Here is an 18,276-nt window from a genome sequence, read left to right on the forward strand (position 1 = left end):
CTCCCCTCAGCTGGAGACATGGTGTTGTTGGTGTTGTCTAGGAAACAGGGCCCTGGAGAAAAGTGCTCAGGCTCTCTAGTTATCGGACCTGCTGGGCTGCTTCCTCTCCCTTGGGGCTTTACAGCCCCTTCCTGAGGGTGGCCCAGACCCAGGCTGAGAAGTTTGTGGTCCACTCCCAAGGCCTTTTGGGGGTCTGTGCTGAGAGCTGCCCCTGTGTCAAGTTCAGGGTCCAAGTGCTCTTGGAGCCCCAGGTCACTGGCTGGGAGATGAGGCCCCCCATGTCTGCAGGGGTCTCCTGTCCCAGAAGCTCTTTGTCAGGTGCGTCTAAACGTGACTGCATATTTATCTCTGCTGTTGGGGTCTCTCGCCTCAACCTGGTGGGAGGGTGTTGGAATCCTCAGAAGCCCTTCCTGTCTGCCAGCTCCTCCCCCTTCTGCTGGATTCTTCCCCTGGATTCTTCCGCTAGATTCCGGGCCCCCTGCTCTGCCTCTTAGAAGCCACTGCTCCAGGCTTCTCAATGGCCCGTCCTTCCCCTGCACGCGGATGTGCTGCTATTAATAACTGGCAAGTCCCCTCTCCCCTCCTTCCTGCAGCTAGAGCTGTGGGAAGAGCTGGTGCTGGCGTGGCTCCATACGGGGAGTCTCTGAGTGATTTAGGGGTGCTCTCATGGATGGCGGGCGCCTACCTTGCCCAGTGAGTTGGGGGCCCAGGAGAGAGGGTCTGGGGAGAGAGTCCAGGTACCCTGGGTGCCACGGTTGCCCCAGGTCCCAGCCGCCATCCCCTGCATGGCTTATCCTCCCCATGCATGGACGGCCTTGGCTGCCCCTCTGCTCACCCCTCCGTGGCCTCTGATGAATGGGCCAAGCTCCTGGGCACCAGGCAGAGCATCTACAAATTTTCTCCTCCCAGCCCGGCTCCTCCCTCCCTCTCGCTCGCCTCTCCCTCCCTCCCACGTTGCTGTTGCAGCCCTGCCTCCTCCTCCCTCCCTAAATCTGCAGCGTGACTGGAAATAGGCTGAATTAATCAGCAGGCACGGATCCCCTCCTCTGCAGCACGGCTCCGCTCCGGCTCCGGCTCCGGCTCCTAGCTCCCCAGCCCTCTCCTCTCTTTCTCTCTCCTCTCACCTTCTCCCTCTGCCCCTTCCTGCCTCTTCGCCTTCCTCCTTGAGGGTGGTGTTGGAAGTTCTGTAGTTGACTTCTCGTGGCTCAAGCTCTGCCCCATGCTCTTTAAGCAGACAGAGCTATGGATGCCCCATCAGGGCAAATGCACCAAAGTGAGTATGCCGGCTTGGTTTTATATTTCTGTTACAAGCGCCTTGTTCTCTGCTTTGGGTGCCCGACTTTCCCTTAGCAATTTGCGCAAGTCTCGAAGATGGGTGCCCAACCAGAGGGAGCTCAGATTATGAGGTTGCTGGGACTGAGGAAGGAGGCTCAGGATGGGAGCCACAGTGCCCGTGTGTCTAGGGAGCTGCCAGCCGGGCTCCCAAGTCACCCAGAGCAGGACTGGAGCCGAGTGTCCCAGCGGGACATCCTGCTGAGTTATGCTGGGACCTGGGTCTCCACGCACAGGTGACGGGAAGCTCTGGGCCTGGATGCCAACTCTCCCTGGGGCCTGAAAGGGGGCTTTTTTTTTTTTTCCTTTTTCTTTTATTTTGACTTTTTGCCGGATCACATGGGTCAGACCCAGGCTGATTTCTTCCTCAGCCTGGGGGGCTGCGGGAAGAAGAAGGTGGGTCGATGGGTCAAAGTGCCAAGGTCAGCATGCGCCCGGAAGAGGAAGAAGCTTGAGGCTTGGCTTTGCCTGGCTGAAGACACGGCCAATTTGTGTCTGGCTAAGCTCAGAAGAGATTTATGATGGCTACTAAAAAGGATCCCCCTGCCCCCGGCTTCAGTGATTCAGGCACTATGTGGGTCCCCCGCCACCTGCACTGGCCACGAAAGCTGTGACCTGGGGACTTGGCTCAGGGGCCAGCCAGTTCTAATTAGTGGCTATCTGCTGTTGTCAAGGCTAAGGGTCACCGTCTATGTTTGTAACCTATCTGCCTGAGCCTCTGGGACCTGGATTCTGCTCCCCAAATAGGTGGAATGGGAAGGAAAAGAGCAGGCAGTGTGGACCTATGAGGGGTCCTGAAAGGATCGGGGCTGGGGACTAGGGGCTTGTGGCTCTGGACCACCTGGGAAACCTGACCGAGGTGATGTGGGAGCTCTCAGGGGTGTTGGCTCTGGGAAGGCTCATTAGACTGACCCAGATGCTAAGCGTCCAGCCCCCAGAGCTGGTCCTATTCAGTAGCAGATTTCTTTTTACAGTTCTGATTTGACGGATGGAGTCCTTTCCCCCCACTCCTGCTCCTTTAAATCGCCATGCGCTCCCCTCTTTGATGGTGGGCAGGCAGGAGAAGCCCCGCTCAGGAGGGGCATTTGTGGCCAGCACCTCCTGAGCCTGGGCTTCCGAGGGGCTCAGGCTACTCTGCTGGGTCCAGTTGAGCCTGAGCACTTGAAGCCACGGGATGGGATTGCTTCTTCGCAGCAAGCATCGCCGGAAGTGTAAATCTCTCTGGTGCAGAGATCTCCACCGGCCATCCCTCCTCACCCAGGACCCTCTTGGGAGGGTCTGGCGGTGGGGCTGGGTGGGAGATTTTGAGCATCTGGGAAGCAGGAAGAATCTCTTCCTCCCTGTGGATACTTAAGGCTGGGGGCAGCTTTTCTCACCCTCCTTGGGCCTGTGGGCAAGAAAAGCAGACCTTCAGGCGGCGAGTGTGCGAGTTGGGTCCTTCTTTCTCAAGTCTACCATATGCATCCGTGTACAGTCTCCACACTGGGGCCAGCCTCACTCGTCATATCGAGAAGGGCCGGCAGGGCCCGCTCGTGCATGGCCCTTTCTTAATTTCCCTTGAAAATGCCCAGGTTCCACCCGGGTCCTCAGCGTTGGCTCTCACACTGCAGCGGGGAAAGGGCAGTGAGAGTAAACAGTGGTTTTCCCTGTAACTGGGCTCTCCTGCTGGAGACGGGTGAGGTGTTGCCGCTCCGTGTCAGCCAGGGGTTGTGGCATTGAGGGGTGTGGGTGGGGCAGGCAGAGGACGCTGGTCCAGAAGGCTGTGTCCTCGCCCCAGGGCCTACCTGTAGGGGCAGGCCCTTTCTTCGGGAAGCGCGTAATTATAGAATGGCTACTTTTCCAATGCTGTGCTGTCTTTAATCGCCAGTCTGGAGTTGGTGTTCCTGGCCAGACACAACATGCGTGGGCAGACGCACAAAGTCAGCTCCGCAGGCCTCTGCTGGCCTTGCCCCAGGAGCATCTGCTGCCCTCTGGCCCAATGCCTTCCACCCCTGGAGAGCAGCAGTGTGCAAGTCCTAGGAGCCTGGGGGCAGAGAGAGAGAGGGAATCAGTTTCTGGGTTGTGGCAGGGGAGGCGCTGGGTTTGGGGGGCACCTGAAATGAGGCAGCGGATGTCAGGACAGCCACAGGGCAGGCGGAGGGGAATTACTGGGGTCCAAGGGCTAAAGTCCTGGCTGGAGGAAGGGGCACCACCCTGGTTCCCTGGCTGCTCCTCTCACCCCTTCCCTGCCCTCCTGAGCATGGTCCGCACCCCAGACCCAGCAGCTTCCCACGTGAGCTGCAGCCCCCTGGGATTTAACCAGCCTTCCCCTTTGGCCTGCTGAATCCCCATCTCTTTGGCCAGGCAGCCTTTCCACCTCAGCAGGCCAGACCTCCCCTGCCTCTGGGAGGTTTTCTGGAGGCCTGGCCCTGGCAAGTCCACCTGGGGAAGCTTCAAGTCTCCCCCTGCAGAGAGGGAGCTCATAAAGCCCCTGGGGGAGAAGTGGGCAGGGTTGGAAGGGGTTATGGGAGGCCCTGTGGACAGTGGCTGTGCCTTTCCAAATCCTCTTCTTCCCTGGGTTGGGTAGAGCAGGTAACACCTCCTGGGCCAGCCCCTTAGACACGAGAAGGCCTCTGGTCCCCTTTTCCTTTCTTCCTTCTCCCCACCCCATGTAGGAGACTTTCTCGTCAGGAGTCAGGGACACAGACGTGCAGACCTGAGCCTTCCCCGACGCTCATTTGTCCTGGACCACGGCTTTTCAGGAAGGCCCCAGGAGCTCTGCCAGAGGGAGGCGGAGTACAGTATTTACCCATGCTGGGGTATAGGCCCTCTGCCCAGAGGGCCATTTCTTCCTGAGCTGAAATGCCCAGTTATCCCCTCTGGGAAGAAGCAGCTCTTATCTACGTAATCCCCCAAAGCCAGCATGGAGAGCGGGGATTAGGGGAGATTTAGGCAAGGGATCTGGGAAGTCTTGGGGCCACGTTCACTCTGGAGCCCGTCCTCATTCCTCTGGCTGAGAAAGCTGGCGATGGGCCAGTGTGGGGGCTCCACACAGGTGGGCCCCCCCAGGGCGGGTCTGCAGCCAGGGGGCACTGACCGGAAGGAGGACACTAGCCCCTTCTAGTCATGGAGACGTGGGTCCTGTGAGGGGCGAGGCTGCCAAGGAGAGGGCTGGGGATGGAGACAGGCACAGAGGAGGGGGTCTGGAACGTCAATGGGCAAAGCCAGGGCAGACCCCGGGGAAGGCAGATGTCGAGTAGGGAAGGCGGTGAGCCAAGGCAAGGAGGGTGTCACCAGCTCAGCCACCCTTGGTCAAGACTCAGTAGATAATCTTAGTCCCTTTCTTGATGCCCCAAGTCCAGGGCTTTGCTCCTTTTGCTCAAGACCCTTTCCTGGTGGAAGCTCACACCGGTGCTCTTGGGATGGCCTTGGGAAAAGCCCGGTTCTCCCCTCTGGCCCTCCCCTGCCCCCCACCCCAGTTCTTCCTGGGGGGTGTTCTTTTTCCCAGGATCCCCGACCTAGGGATGAATTTGGGGTGGGACCTGGACATCCACCTTTTTAGAAGCTGTAGGTGTTTCTGCTAGAGATCCTGGGTTGACAACCCCGGATGGAGATGTCACCGGGATCCCTGAAGCCATGTGTGCATTCATTCGGCAAGTGTTCACTGAGCTGCTGCCGTGTGCCAGGCCCCGTCTTGGCGGTTGGCTGCAGGGCTGTGGAGATGGAAGAGTTCAGTACCTGTTTTCAAGGAACTGGCAGCCAGGTGGGAGAGCCAGAGAAGTAAATCTGTAATGACAGCTCTCCAGGACGCACACTGTGAGCCAGTTTGCCCAGGGTGCTATTGGAATGCAGACCTCTCCCGGAAGTGCAGCCCTCGGTTTTGGGAAAATTTCTCAGCACGGATAATATTTGAGCTGAGCCTTGAAAGGGAAGTAAGAGCTGTCTGGGGCAGGCGGTGTGCTGTTAGTAGGAAAATGCAGAAAGGTACTTGGCCATGAGCGAGAAGAGCATGGCTTGCATCAGGTGTGGGAGAGATGCCGGAAAGGGGGCTGGAGAAACGGGCAGATCACAGATCATGCTTTGGAGTCTGGGCTTGATTTGAGAGATAAACAGGGTCAGTTGATCTGATGTTTGCTATTCTGGCTGGATGTTGCAGTTGGTTTGGGAAAGGTAGAGACTGGGGAGGGGGCAGGGGAGGAAGGACTGGGGGGAGGGGGTCACCGCAGGCACTGTGCTGTCTGGGCCCGGAAGTGCCACATTCCAGGGTTTTGGATGAATCCACACCTAGTCCCTGTGAAGCAGAGTATAGCAGTTGAGTAAACAGGCCAGAATGCAGGTCAGTGGTCAGGCTAGAGGTAAAGTTCAGGAATTGTAAGCCTGGCGGTGATGGGTGGACTCCGTGATGGGGGCTGAGGTCGTCCTGGAAACTTGCATGAATTTGTTAAGAGGCCTTGGGGTGGATGCACAGGAAAGAAACAGAGAAGGAGAAACTAGGAGTGAAGCCCAGGATTGGGGCTATCAATAAGGAGAGGCCAGGCTGGGGTCACACAGGAGAACGTGGGTGGTCCCATGCTGTCCAGGACCCTGGCTCCCCATGCCCTGTTCCAGCACCCTTGGTGACATGATGGTTCCACTTCCTGGGAGCAGCTGTCTTTTGTCTGAGATCGTGGCCTTCCTGATGCTGGACCACCCTCCCTTCTGTGAAATGGTGGAAAACAGAAGATCGTGGGTTTTTTTTCCTAAATGCTTTTAGTAGGAACAATGAAGAGCTACCGTCTCTTTGTTAGTTCTCCTCTCCCTGCTGAGAAACACACTATTTTTTGGCCCCAGGAAATAGAAAGATGACAGAGGAGGTAGATGGGAGGTGAGGGGTGAGTCGGTGCGAGGGGTGGGAGATGCTGATGGCCTTGGAAGGTGGGTTAGGAAACCCTGAGTCGAGAGAGTTGCGTGTCTGTTTCTGTTTTAAACTTGGCCTTGAGGAGTAGGGAATTTTTAAGGTGGTGGAGATTTGAGCAAACACCCTGAGGGGCAGGGCTGGTGGAGGAAGAGGAGGGAGGACTTGTGGGCAGGCCACTTGGGGCAGTGACCTGGGGCCCCCAGAGAGATGCTGAGGGCCTCCTGCTTTCCTCCAGGGCGAGCCGCCCTTGGCCCTGGGCCTGTCCACCCAGAAGGCCCTCAGCATCCTGAAGGAGCAGCTGGAAGCGGTTCTGGAAGGACACCTGAAAGAACGGAAGAAATGTCTCACGTGGAAGGTGAAGGAAGCTTCTTCACGCGGAGCCCAGAGCCTGAGTGGGATGGCGGAGAGGCGTGGGAGGCCTGTGCTCAGGCCTGTGATTTGCCCATGACCCTGCATTTGCCGCAGGAGCCCAGTGGGACAGAGGCAGCCCCGGTTGGGGGGGGAGGGTTGGAGGTGGGCGGGGGGCTGGGACAGGGGCAGGGGCAGGCGGGTGTGGGAAGAAGGCAGCCAGATTCTGGCAGGAGGCTGCGTCTGGCTCCTTCCCGGGGCCCCTCACTCCCCCCCCCGCCCCCCAGGAGATGTGGAGGAACAGCTTCCTGCACCACAGTAACCGCTGCTCCTGCTTCCACTGGCCGGGAGCCTCGCTCATGCTGCTGGCGGTGCTGCTGCTGCTGGGCTGCCACGGGGGCCAGCCAGCGGGCAGGTGAGCGCCCCACCCGGCCCCGCCCCTGCCTCCGCTCCCCGCCCCCCAACTCCATGCCCAGGTTGTTAGGAATCCTCAGTCCCTTGGCTCACTGCTCTCAGCATAAGAACGAGAGACTCTTTTCAGATGGGGCTGGGGCCGGGTTGGGGCGCCCCTCTCCCCCTCTCCCTGCTAGAACCCCCCTTCACTCCTTCCTGGCAGCCACGGGGCAGAGCTGGTGAGCGCCTCGGCGCTGTTCCTCCTGCTGCTTCTCAACCTCATCCTCATCGGGCGGCAAGATCGGCTGAAGCGGGGGGAGGTAGAGCGGAGGCTCCGAGGGATCATCGACCAAATCCAAGGTGAGGCCACGGGTCAGGGGTGCCGGGTGGGAAGGGGTGCCCTGTGATGCGTCAGAGCCCTGTGAGCTCTTCTCCTGAGGCCCAGCCAGGAGCCCAGCACACGGGTGTTGCCTGTGGTCAGCATTCTGGTGGCTGTTGACATCAAGAGAGTTAGAAGGCTGGCCTGTCCTCTTTTGAGCAGGACAGTGAGACCCAGGGACAGCTAGGCTCATGCAGGTAGTGGCCTGGGCACGGCACGCAGGAAGGCTACCGGCTTGCTAACGGTGGGAGACTAACAGAGGAGACCCTCTCTGGGCAGGAGATCACCCAAGATTTCCCGTCCACGTCTGTCTTGTCGGTGGTACTGAGCCAGGGCAGGTGGGAAGATGAGCCAGAGACGTCTAAGACCTGTAAGGATCAGGGTTGGGGGCCCGGAGCCAGGAGACCCATATGGACCAGCCCTGTTCCTAAAGAAGGGAGTTGCCCAGTCAGATTTCTTCTTGTCCTTTCATTCAGGTAGTGGTTAAGCCCTGGCTCTGGATTGGGTGGTGTTAGGCTTTTCTGAGAGATGGTGGTTCCCACTTCCCAAGAGCACATGGTCTTGTAAATCATTAAAAACAAACAAACAAGGGGCGCCTGGGTGGTTCAGTCAGTTAAGCATCTGACTTCGGCTCAGGTCATCATCTCACAGTCCGTGGGTTCAAGCCCCGTGTCGGGTTCTGTGCTCACAGCTCAGAGCCTGGAGCTTGTTTTCAGATTCTGTGTCTCCCTCTTTCTCTGCCCCTTCCCCACTAATTCTCTGTCTCTGTCTCTCAAAATAGACATTAAAAAGAAAAAGAAAAAACAAATATATGCTAAGTGAGAAGAGGTCACTTCATTCTGAAATGACCAATTAGTTGCTGCCACATGCCAGGCACGGGAAGTACAACAGTGATTGAGAAAGATGGGCCCTGCTCTCTGAGAGCTTAGTCTCTTGCTCAGGAACCGTCCATGGCTCCCTCTTGCTCACCAAAGCATCCCAGAACCTCTGGCCCAGGCTTCCCGGCCTTCCTCTCCAGCCGCTTCTCCTGTTCCTCATCCTCACCTGAAAACCGCTCCCCAGTCCTACAATCACTGTGGACTTCCCTACCACCGCGCCTCTGTCCTGCCATCCTACTGTGTGCTGCACCCCTCCCTCCCTCAGCTCCTACTGACGGACCTTGCCCATCCTTCAAGACCCATCTTAAATGCTCCCTTTTGCCCTGAAGCCACCTCCGATTGCATCAGCTCCGCTTTGCTCCTGCAGCCCTGGGACCTTTCCTAACGCTCTGAGCACGAGTTTGCCTTGCTTTGCTGTTATCTGCCCACATACATCGCTCCTGTTGGCTATGGCTCCTCAAGGGCAGGGACTGTGCCTTCTTTGATCTTTGCACCCCTCAAAGCCCGCAGCCATGGTTGTGAAATAAGTTTGCGTGGAAGGGGCTACATAGAATAAAAGCTTCAGGGGTTCAGAGGCGGCGGCAGCGCCTGGGCTGGAGTGGTGGGAAAGGCTTCACAAGGGAAGGGACCTTAGGAGAGTCGGAATGAATGGTGTGGGCTGCGGCCAGCCTTCTGGGAAAGGAAGGAGAGAGCAGGCCGCACTCCCTGGTGTGTGCTGCTGGGGGGCTGGTGTATGGAGCTGTGGGCAAGGTGCTTTTCCTCCTTCCATTCTCGTCAGATGCACTCAGGGATGGCAAGGAGATCAAGTGGCCGGATGCCATGTACCCAGACCTCCACATGCCCTTTGCGCCATCCTGGTCCCTGCACTGGGCCTACAGAGATGGACATCTGGTCAACCTGCCAGTTAGCCTCTTGGTGGAAGGAGACATCATAGCTCTGAGGCCCGGCCAGGAATCGTTCGCCTCTCTGAGGGGGATCAAGGTAGCTCTTGACTTTCCTCCTCCCCTAGGAAGGCCACGGGAGCAGCCACAGGCAATGGCGGGAGGGCCCCAGGGCTTAATCCTGAAGCTTCCTGGCCACCTCCCAGGCTTCTTGGCAAGGGCTCTAGAAGAACGGAGAAGAGCTGGAACATTTTTCTCCTTCTTGTCCGGTTCTTTCTTTTCTCTGGGCCTTAAGCTGGTGGGAATCCAGTTCCACAGCTGCCCCAACCATCCGCCCTCCAGCTGACTCTTTGCCAACTGGTGGTCCCTAACCCAATGAGATGCTTTCACTTAGCTGGAATTATCAAGGAAGAGTGGCTTCCGGATGGACCCATTAATGGCCCTCAACCTCCTCCCATTCCTCGCTGGCAGGATGATGAACACATCGTCTTGGAGCCAGGAGACCTGTTTCCCCCTTTCTCCCCGCCCCCTTCCCCCCGGGGAGAAGTGAAGAAAGGGCCGCAGAACCCCCAGCAGCATCGGCTCTTCCGAGTCCTTGAGACGCCTGTGATTGACAACATCAGGTAGGGTTGCTGGCCTGCCTTCCTTCTGTCCCCTGACTTGTCCTCGTCTCTCGTGCCTGCGTGGGCAGGGGATAGGGGCGGGTGACAAGGAGCCTTGTTCACACTTCCCTTAGGGCAGGCACCTCTGTGGGGTCTTTTCTTTAGGGTCTCATGAGCATTTCTAGACTGGGTGAAAGTTCCGCTGCCTGTTGGAACTCTGAGGGGGTGGAGGGGGGGACTGGGTGGGGGCCAAGGAGGAGGAGAGATTGCCTGACTCAGTGATGCCCAGTGAGGGTGCGTGTTTCTGGCCTCTTCCTGAGGGCTTGCCCAACTAGAGGGTCACCCCTTTCCGCAGGTGGTGCCTGGACATGGCCCTGTCCCGCCCAGTCACTGCTCTGGACAATGAGAGGTTCACAGTGCAGTCGGTGATGTTGCGCTATGCCGTGCCTGTGGTCCTGGTGGGTGAGGCGGGCCGAGGGGCAGGGGAGAGGGCCAGGAGATGGGGGGGGCCGCGGGGCCAGGTTCAAGTGAGCATGTGAGTGAGGACGGGGGTCCCAGAGTGAGCTGGCCAGTGCTGGGGTCGGTTGGAGGGTGTGCGAGTGGGCAGAGGAAGGGGAACCTCAGAGCCCGAGTCCCTCTCGGGGTGCGGGGCTGAGGCTGCACCTCTCCTGTGCCCCAAAGGCCGGCTTCCTCATCACCAATGCCCTGCGCTTCATGCTGAATGCCCCTGGGGTCACGTCCTGGCAGTACACCCTCCTCCAGCTACAGGTAACCCCCGCCTGATCGTCTATCGTATTTTGCACTTTCTGTGGAGCCTGGGTCCTCTCCCAGCGTCTGGACTGTTCCTCTCTCTCCGCAGCCCCAGGGTCCCTCAGGCTTTAACTTAAGAATGCCCACTTTCCGTCTTCCCTTCTTGCCCTGGGCAGCTGTCCCTTTCTACTCAGGGAATGGCTTCAGGGCCAGGGAAGCCCTTCCCTCCCTCCTTCCAGGCCGCCAGATCCTTGGGAGCCTTCAGTGTGGTTCACGCTTTCACAGGTGAACGGCGTCCTGCCCATCCTCCCCCTGCTCTTTCCAGTCCTCTGGGTTCTGGCGACCGCCTGCGGAGAAGCCCGCGTCCTGGCCCAGATGAGCAAGGCCTCTCCCAGCTCCCTGGTAGGTGGCTCCAAGGCATCTGGGGGGACAGTGCACAAAGAATGAGAACCAGGAGCAAAAGGAGGGCACCCAGCGAACGGTGCAGGGTGTGGGCCCTGCGTGCGGGCAGGCCTCGGGCAGCTCTCCAGGTTGGAAGGTCCTCGGGGCCAGGTCCTGGGAGACTGGTGAGCGTCTGTTGTGGCGCTCAGCAGACCGGATTGGGGGACTGCCCGGGTGTCCTTTACCAGAGGTGTTGGGGGGTGTTGCCGGTGTGGGGCCCCCAGCCTTCCAGCTCGGAGGCCTGTGTGCAGGCGGCTGCCCCAAGCTGGCTCCGTCTTCTCCGCACAGCTGGCCAAGTTCTCGGAGGACACTCTCAGCAGCTACACAGAAGCCGTCTCCTCTCAGGTACGCTCCCCTGGGACACCTGGGAGCCAGGCCCCGTCCGCACCAACCTGAGCGCCCTCCAGCCGGCCCCTCGTGGAACCCTGGGGCTCCCCTGCTTGACGGCTGTTGAGTCCCCTGTCTCAGCTGGGCGCTTTGCCCAGACCAATGCCTCTCTACTCCAACTTCCTGGTGCCCCTGCACTGTTTCCTCTGCCGGCCCCAGAGGCTGTCTCTGGGGAAATAACGCTGGACCTCACCTCTCCCACCAGGAAATGCTCCGCTGCATTTGGGGCCACTTCCTGCGGGTGATCCAGGGGACATCGCCAACGCTGAGTTATAGCTCCAGCCTGTTGCACAGCTTGGGCTCTGTCACGGTGAGGCCAGGCTCCCGGCCACGTGCGGGGTGCCTTCCTGCCACATATGTGGACCCTGGCAGGTCAGGGAACGTCAAGCCCCCTTCCCAATTCCTGTCTCTGCCCGCAGGTCCTGTGCTGTGTGGACAAACAGGGGATCCTTTCGTGGCCAAACCCCAGCCCGGAGACCGTGTTGTTCTTCAGTGGGAAGGTGGAGCCCCCACACAGCAGCCACGAGGACCTAACAGATGACCTGTCCACCCGCTCCTTCTGCCACCCCGAGGTAGAGGAGGAGGTATGGCCGGCTCCTGGGGACCCAGCTCTGGGCCCGGCCGGTGGCCTCAGGGAGGGCGAGGCTGGGAGCGAGGACAGCCCGAGCACCATTAGGATCTGCTTCTGGGCATTTGAGGCGGGTCCCCTACACCTGCAGTGAAGGGACCTAACCGCCCTGCCTCCCTGGCCCATGGCCGCCAGGGGACCCCGGTCCCAGGCCTGTGCTCCTTGTTTTCCTCAGCCCCATGAACGAGACGCCCTCCTGGCCGGCTCCCTGAACACTGCCCTGCACCTTTCCAATGAGCAGGAGCGCGGTGACTGGCCCGGTGATGGTCCCAAGCCCCCCGAGTTCTACTCTCACCACAAAGCACACGGCCGCAGCAAGCACCCATCTGGCTCCAACGTGAGCTTCAGCAGGGACACGGAGGGTGGTGAAGAAGAGGCTGGCAAGGTGAGAGGAGAGTGGGGGGCAGCGTGGGGTGTCCCCGCCTTCCTGCCGAAGAGGCCAGGGGGTGCAGCCCATCCTGGATGGATGGAGTGAGGGGTGCAGAGGCCATGGCCTCCGTTCTCAGGCCTCCAGGCTTGGCCAGGCAGGGCTGCCTCCCCGCTGAGGCCTCGTCCAGGGCCCTTCCGGGAAGTAGGCCCTTTCCCCCTTCCTGGTCTCGCAGATGGTAATTGGTTGGGGCGAGGCCCTTTCTCCTAGTTACAACCTTCTAAAGACAGAAAGCCAGCGGTTCCCTCTAAAGTATTTCCCCCTGGCTGAAAGAGACCCTTCATTGTTCCCTGCCTGGTCTGGGTGCTGCCGTCACTGGGCGTAGCTCCTAGAAGCAGCTGAAGGCCAGCAAGGGCAGGGAGAGGGTTCCGGGGAGGGGTGTGCAGGGCGCGGGCACAGACCCTCCAGGCTGAGGCTGCCGTCTCCCCTCCACATCTTCCTTGAAACCCAGCCCGGGCTGGAGGGCGAGCCGTACGAAGCAGAGGACTTTGTGTGCGACTACCACCTGGAGATGCTGAGCCTGTCACAGGACCAGCAGAACCCCTCCTGCATCCAGTTCGATGACTCCAACTGGCAGCTCCACCTCACCTCCCTGAAGCCCCTGGGTCTCAACGTGCTGCTGAACTTGTGCAACGCCAGCGTCACCGAGCGCCTGTGCCGCTTCTCGGACCACCTGTGCAACATCGCCCTGCAGGAGAGCCACAGCGCCGTCCTGCCTGTGCACGTGCCCTGGGGCCTCTGCGAGCTGGCCCGCCTCATAGGTGCGCCGGCTGCTTCCGGACACACGGGTGCCCCGTGGCCACATGAGAAGCGCTGTCAACCCTCTTAGCTTCTTCTTTTTTTAATGTTTATTTATTTTGAGAGAGAAAAAGCATGGGTGGGGGAGGAGCAGAGAGATGGAGAGAGAATCCCAAGCAGGCTCCATGCTGTCTGAGCAGAGCCTGATGTGGGGCTCGAACTCACGAACTGTGAAATCACAACCTGAGCCAAAATCAAGTCAGACGCTCGACCAACTGAGCCAGCCAGGGGCCCCGGCCCTCAGCCTCTGACCACCCCCTTCACCCAGGCGCCGCTCGGCAGGCGGGATGAGCAGGGGGAGGGAAGCTGCGCAGCCGGACTGGGCTTCTCTCCGTGTATGCCGGGGAGGGCGGTGCAGTGCCGTGGGCTTCCTCCCGGACCCCCTGGATTGCTCTCCCTCCCTCTGCAGGCTTCACTCCTGGGGCCAAGGAACTCTTCAAGCAGGAAAACCACCTTGCGCTCTACCGCCTCCCCAGTGCTGAGATGGTGAAGGAAACCTCGCTGGGGAGGCTCTCCTGTGTCACCAAGCGGCGCCCCCCCCTCAGCCACATGATCAGCCTCTTCATCAAAGACACCACCACCAGTGAGCCTTCCATGCTTGGCCAGCATCAGTCCTTTTTGGGCCTTGGCAGAGCGGGGCTTCTCTTAGGCGTCCCTCTTCAGGGGCTGCCTGGGCAGATGAGCACTAGACAGCTTCCCGAGTCTTCCTCACATGTGGCAGGGATTGGATTTGGGGACGGGGGCTGGGATGGCCTGGCCACGGGGGCCAGGACTGTTGGACGGATGGGCAACCTAGCATCTGCAGCAAGCCTGGCACATCCCACACAGGCCTGGGCAGGCATTCCATGCCCCAGGGGCTCCTTAGCACCCTTAAGGATGGCGGGGTGTTCCCTGAGGCCGGAGTGAGGGGCAACAGTGGCTTGGGGTACTCACGGCTCGGCCTCTTCCTCCCCGCCTCAGGCACGGAACAGATGCTGTCCCATGGCACGGCTGACGTGGTCTTAGAGGCCTGCACAGACTTCTGGGACGGAGCCGACATCTACCCTCTTTCGAGTTCTGACAGGTGGGTGAGGAGGCACACGCCAGCGCTGGGAGCAGCCGCGCCGGCCCGTGGGCAGGGGGGCATCTCAGGACCACTCGCCTCACTTCTGCTTTGCTTCTCCGGCAGAAAGAAAGTGCTGGATTTCTACCAGCGAGCCTGCTTGTCTGGCTACTGCTCTGCCTTTGCCTACAAACCCATGAGCTGCACCCTGTCCTCCCAGCTCAATGGCAAGTGCATCGAGCTGGTGCAGGTGCCCGGCCAAAGCAGCATCTTCACCATGTGCGAGCTGCCCAGCACTGTCTCCATCAAGCCGAGCACCCGCCGGAATAGCTGGAGCTCTGACGGTACCGCACATGTCCATCCCGGGGGGGCCCCAAGTGGGGAGGGCTCCTGGAGGGCCGTGTAATCCATCATAGCAGAGGGGACGGAGGGGGGGCCCCCACAGCATCCAGGTGGCACTCACTGCCTGGGGATGTGGGCAAGTCGCTTAGCCTTCTTCTCATGGATAGGTAGGTGCTTGCTCTGCCCTTCTCACGGGTTTGGGGTGACTCTCCGGTGGGATACTGGATCGCGAAGGGCTTTCTTTGAAAGTTATAGAGCAGCAGTATTTATAGAATGCTGGCCTTATTTGAATCAGACAAAAGGCCAGGTCACAATCCTGCTGGAACAGAGGGACTCAGAGCCACCCTACCGCTCCCCGCTCCACCAAACAGACAGACTCCCAGGGTCTTATGACCCAGGGGACCATGAATTGAGGCCATTGCTGAGTGAGGGCAGCCCCCTAGCCTCAGACTGGGGCTGAGCTCTATTGTTACCCCTGAGGATTGTCACCTGACTGATGAGTACCTTTCATTGTCTTTTCTCCTCTGTCTGTTGGCTCCTTTGTGTGTCTTGGCTGTGTGCGTGCGTGCGTGCGTGGCTGTGTGTGGTCCCCCGGGGCCCACCTGCTCGTTGATTTGGGTGTGGCATCTGTGTGTGTGGCCCGGGCTGCCTCCTGGAATCTGCTGGTTCCTGGGTGTTCCTGGCTGGGCTGCGTGCCTTGTGCCTGCCTGAAGAAGGGATCGGGGAGGTGCTGGAGAAGGAGGACTGCATGCAGGCCCTGAGTGGCCAGATCTTCATGGGCATGGTGTCCTCCCAGTACCAGGCCCGGCTGGACATTGTGCGCCTCATCGATGGGCTGGTCAATGCCTGCATCCGCTTCGTCTACTTCTCTTTGGAGGATGAGCTCAAAAGCAAGGTGGGGACAGCCATCTCCCTCTGCTGCCCCTGATCCTGTCTCCCATGGGCTTGTGGGCCCGTCTGTTCATTGCCATCTGCTTTTTGCAGGTGTTTGCAGAAAAGATGGGCCTGGAGACAGGTTGGAACTGCCACATCTCTCTCACGCCCAACGGGGACATGCCTGGCTCTGAGATCCCCCCCTCCAGCCCCAGCCATGCTGGCTCCCTGCATGACGACCTGAATCAGGGTAAGGGCGAAGGTTTGTGGTGGGGACGGGGTGGGTGTGGGCAGTTCTCTGCTGGGAGCTACAGCTACAAAGAGCCAGAGATCCTTCCTGATAAGTGCATTCCCTTGGAAAATGGCTCTCGTCTCCCTGCGGTAACAACAGTTGACAGTGAAGGAGAGGAGACCGGAAGCAGGAAGCTCTCTGCCATCTTCAGGGCAAGGGAAGGCCCCCAGAAAGGCTGACTTCAAGGTGAAGGACAGGCTTTCATTTCCACAGTGTCCCGAGACGATGCGGAAGGGCTCCTTCTGATGGAGGAGGAGGGTCACTCCGACCTCATTAGCTTCCAGCCAACAGATAGTGACCTCCCCAGCTTTCTGGAGGACTGCAACCGGGTATGACGGCAGGGTCTGTGCCCCTCCACCCCCAGAGGTAGCTGAATGGCCAGTCCCGAGAAGGGGGGCAGGGAGGGACGGACCCTTCTCCCCGACCATGAGGCTACTGGCATCTCTGCTCTCTCCAGGCCAAGCTGCCCCGGGGCATCCACCAGGTGCGCCCCCACCTGCAGAACATCGACAACGTGCCTCTGCTGGTGCCCCTGTTCACCGACTGTACCCCCGAGAGTGAGTACTGTAGAGGGCTCTGTGCTGGACGAGCTGGGGACCCAGGGGGCTGGGGCTGTGGGCATGCCCATTCTAGGGAGTCAGAAGTGATAGTCCTTCCATGATATTCATGCTCCGGGGATTAGGATTGTCCCAAAGAGGGGCCTGCTTCCCCGTCTCCTGTTCTCCTGCCCTGTGGGTCTCTGCCCGGAGCCTCACACAGGGCTCCGCCTGCCTGACTTTTGTGGCCCCTGACTGCCCCCGCTCCGCCCCTCAGCCATGTGTGAGATGATCAAGATCATGCAGGAGTACGGGGAGGTGACCTGCTGCCTGGGCAGTTCTGCCAACCTTCGGAACAGTTGCCTTTTCCTCCAGAGCGACATCAGGTCAGGACGACGCCCTAGAGCGGGGGCTTACACGGGGCTGGGGCACGTTCCACAGCCGCTCCTGCCCTGATTGGGACCGAGGGACCTGGACATGGTGGAGAGAGAGGGAGCAGGTGCTCGCCTAGTCCCGTGGGAGATGGGGTCTTTACGGAGTGTCTCTGAGGGTTATGCTTTCCCCCCGCGCCGAGCAGCATTGCCCTGGATCCCCTGTACCCATCCCGCTGCTCCTGGGAGACCTTTGGCTACGCCACCAGCACCAGTATGGCCCAGGCCTCGGATGGCCTCTCTCCCCTGCAGCTCTCGGGGCAGCTCAACAGCCTGCCCTGCTCCCTGACCTTTCGCCAGGAAGAGACCATCAGCATCATCCGGCTCATTGAGCAGGTGGGGGCTCGGGCAGGCGGCGGGGGCAGGGATGTGGGGCCAGTGTGGGGTGGGGAATAGGGACCCACGATCCACCTGGCCTCCCAGGGGTAGATTCACCTCCAAGAGAGGCTTTCCCGGGCACTTTTATTTGCCTCCACCCTTTCCTAGCAGGAGCATCTGGGGCATCTGGCTCTTGGCTGAGATTTGTCAGCTGTAGGCCCGGTCACAGTCTGTCCTTCCCGGTCCCTAGGCTCGGCACGCCACCTATGGCATTCGCAAGTGCTTCCTCTTCCTGCTGCAATGCCAGTTGACTCTTGTGGTCATCCAGGTGAGGTGGGGCCTGCACAGACCTTGCCCCTCCCCCCCCCAGGGCCAGTGGAGGGTGGGGTCGCGAATTGGGAGGATGCAGTACGGCCTAGCTAGGGGCCCCCTAGCCTCTGTGGAACCCCTGGATTTTTGGAGACAACCATGTCAGCAGAATGGTGGCCCCTGTGGCCCCAGGGCCTCTGGGCACCTGTCTGGGCACAGGGCCAGGCAGCCCTGGGGCTCCAGGCATCCCACTATTTGCTAGAATCTAATCATGCTTCCTGGGCTCTCCTGGTCCAGTTCCTCTCTTGCCTCGTTCAGCTGCCACCACTGCTGAGTACCACTGACATCCTGTGGCTGTCCTGCTTTTGCTACCCTCTGCTCAGGTGAGAGTCAGGCTGCCTCTCCGCGCCCCAGCAGGCAGGAGCGGGGTGTCACCAAGCAGCCCCGGGAGCCCAGGTTCTGCGAGACCCACTCAGGGCCCACGTCTCCTCTCTCCCTCATCTTATCCCATCTCCTCCCACACCTGCCCTCAGTCCCCAAAACTCATGAAAGGCCACCCATGTGGAAATTGGGGGACCAAAGGTCACAGTCACCATGCTTCACCCAGTCCCTGCTTTTCAGCATCTCCCTGCTGGGGAAGCCCCCGCATAGCTCCATCATGTCTATGGCCACAGGGAAGAACCTTCAGTCCATTCCTAAGAAGGTAAGCAATGTGGAGCCTGTGAGCCTGGACTGGGCCTTTCTTGAGAGGGTGTGTGTGTGTGTGTGTGTGTGTGTGTGTGTGTGTGTGTGTGTAGGGGATGGAGCCTTGTGTGTGTGTGTGTGTGTGTAGGGGATGGAGCCTTGTGTGTAAGTGTGTGTGTGTAAGGGATGGAACCTTGTGTGTGCGTGTGTGTGTGTGTAAGGGACGGAGCCCTGTGGAGGGGTGTGCGTGTGTGCATGTGTGTGTGTGTGTGTGTGTGTGTGTAAGGGATGGAACCTTGTGTGTGTGCGTGTGTGTGTGTGTGTAGGGG

At 59.8% G+C, this 18,276-nt stretch overlaps 1 protein-coding gene across 12 annotated transcripts in view; it reads left to right on the forward strand.

Moving 5' to 3' along the window:
* The window catches only part of TMEM94 (transmembrane protein 94), a 34,222-nt gene that overhangs the window by 13,319 nt on the left and 2,627 nt on the right, over window positions 1–18,276 (forward strand). For 5 of the 12 annotated variants that reach the window (XM_029927176.1, XM_029927178.1, XM_029927177.1 and 2 more), the window contains 25 exons: window positions 6,444–6,563; window positions 6,844–6,971; window positions 7,173–7,309; window positions 8,985–9,187; window positions 9,559–9,710; window positions 10,045–10,147; window positions 10,371–10,457; window positions 10,725–10,841; window positions 11,169–11,225; window positions 11,473–11,577; window positions 11,687–11,851; window positions 12,071–12,280; window positions 12,774–13,083; window positions 13,530–13,703; window positions 14,081–14,183; window positions 14,289–14,506; window positions 15,218–15,399; window positions 15,489–15,627; window positions 15,883–15,998; window positions 16,127–16,226; window positions 16,483–16,591; window positions 16,783–16,972; window positions 17,205–17,282; window positions 17,561–17,646; window positions 17,885–17,966. In XM_029927176.1, coding sequence (XP_029783036.1) covers window positions 6,444–6,563; window positions 6,844–6,971; window positions 7,173–7,309; window positions 8,985–9,187; window positions 9,559–9,710; window positions 10,045–10,147; window positions 10,371–10,457; window positions 10,725–10,841; window positions 11,169–11,225; window positions 11,473–11,577; window positions 11,687–11,851; window positions 12,071–12,280; window positions 12,774–13,083; window positions 13,530–13,703; window positions 14,081–14,183; window positions 14,289–14,506; window positions 15,218–15,399; window positions 15,489–15,627; window positions 15,883–15,998; window positions 16,127–16,226; window positions 16,483–16,591; window positions 16,783–16,972; window positions 17,205–17,282; window positions 17,561–17,646; window positions 17,885–17,966 — 3,471 coding nt within the window. Of the gene's footprint in view, window positions 1–1,102; window positions 1,274–6,443; window positions 6,564–6,843; window positions 6,972–7,172; window positions 7,310–8,984; window positions 9,188–9,558; window positions 9,711–10,044; window positions 10,148–10,370; window positions 10,458–10,724; window positions 10,842–11,168; window positions 11,226–11,472; window positions 11,578–11,686; window positions 11,852–12,070; window positions 12,281–12,773; window positions 13,084–13,529; window positions 13,704–14,080; window positions 14,184–14,288; window positions 14,507–15,217; window positions 15,400–15,488; window positions 15,628–15,882; window positions 15,999–16,126; window positions 16,227–16,482; window positions 16,592–16,782; window positions 16,973–17,204; window positions 17,283–17,560; window positions 17,647–17,884; window positions 17,967–18,276 lie in introns of those variants that run through there. The other 7 variants (XM_029927185.1, XM_029927174.1, XM_029927183.1 and 4 more) reach the window with 7 other exon arrangements.

This window comes from Suricata suricatta, chromosome 17 (genome assembly GCF_006229205.1).
Source record: "Suricata suricatta isolate VVHF042 chromosome 17, meerkat_22Aug2017_6uvM2_HiC, whole genome shotgun sequence".
Lineage (NCBI taxonomy): Eukaryota > Metazoa > Chordata > Mammalia > Carnivora > Herpestidae > Suricata > Suricata suricatta.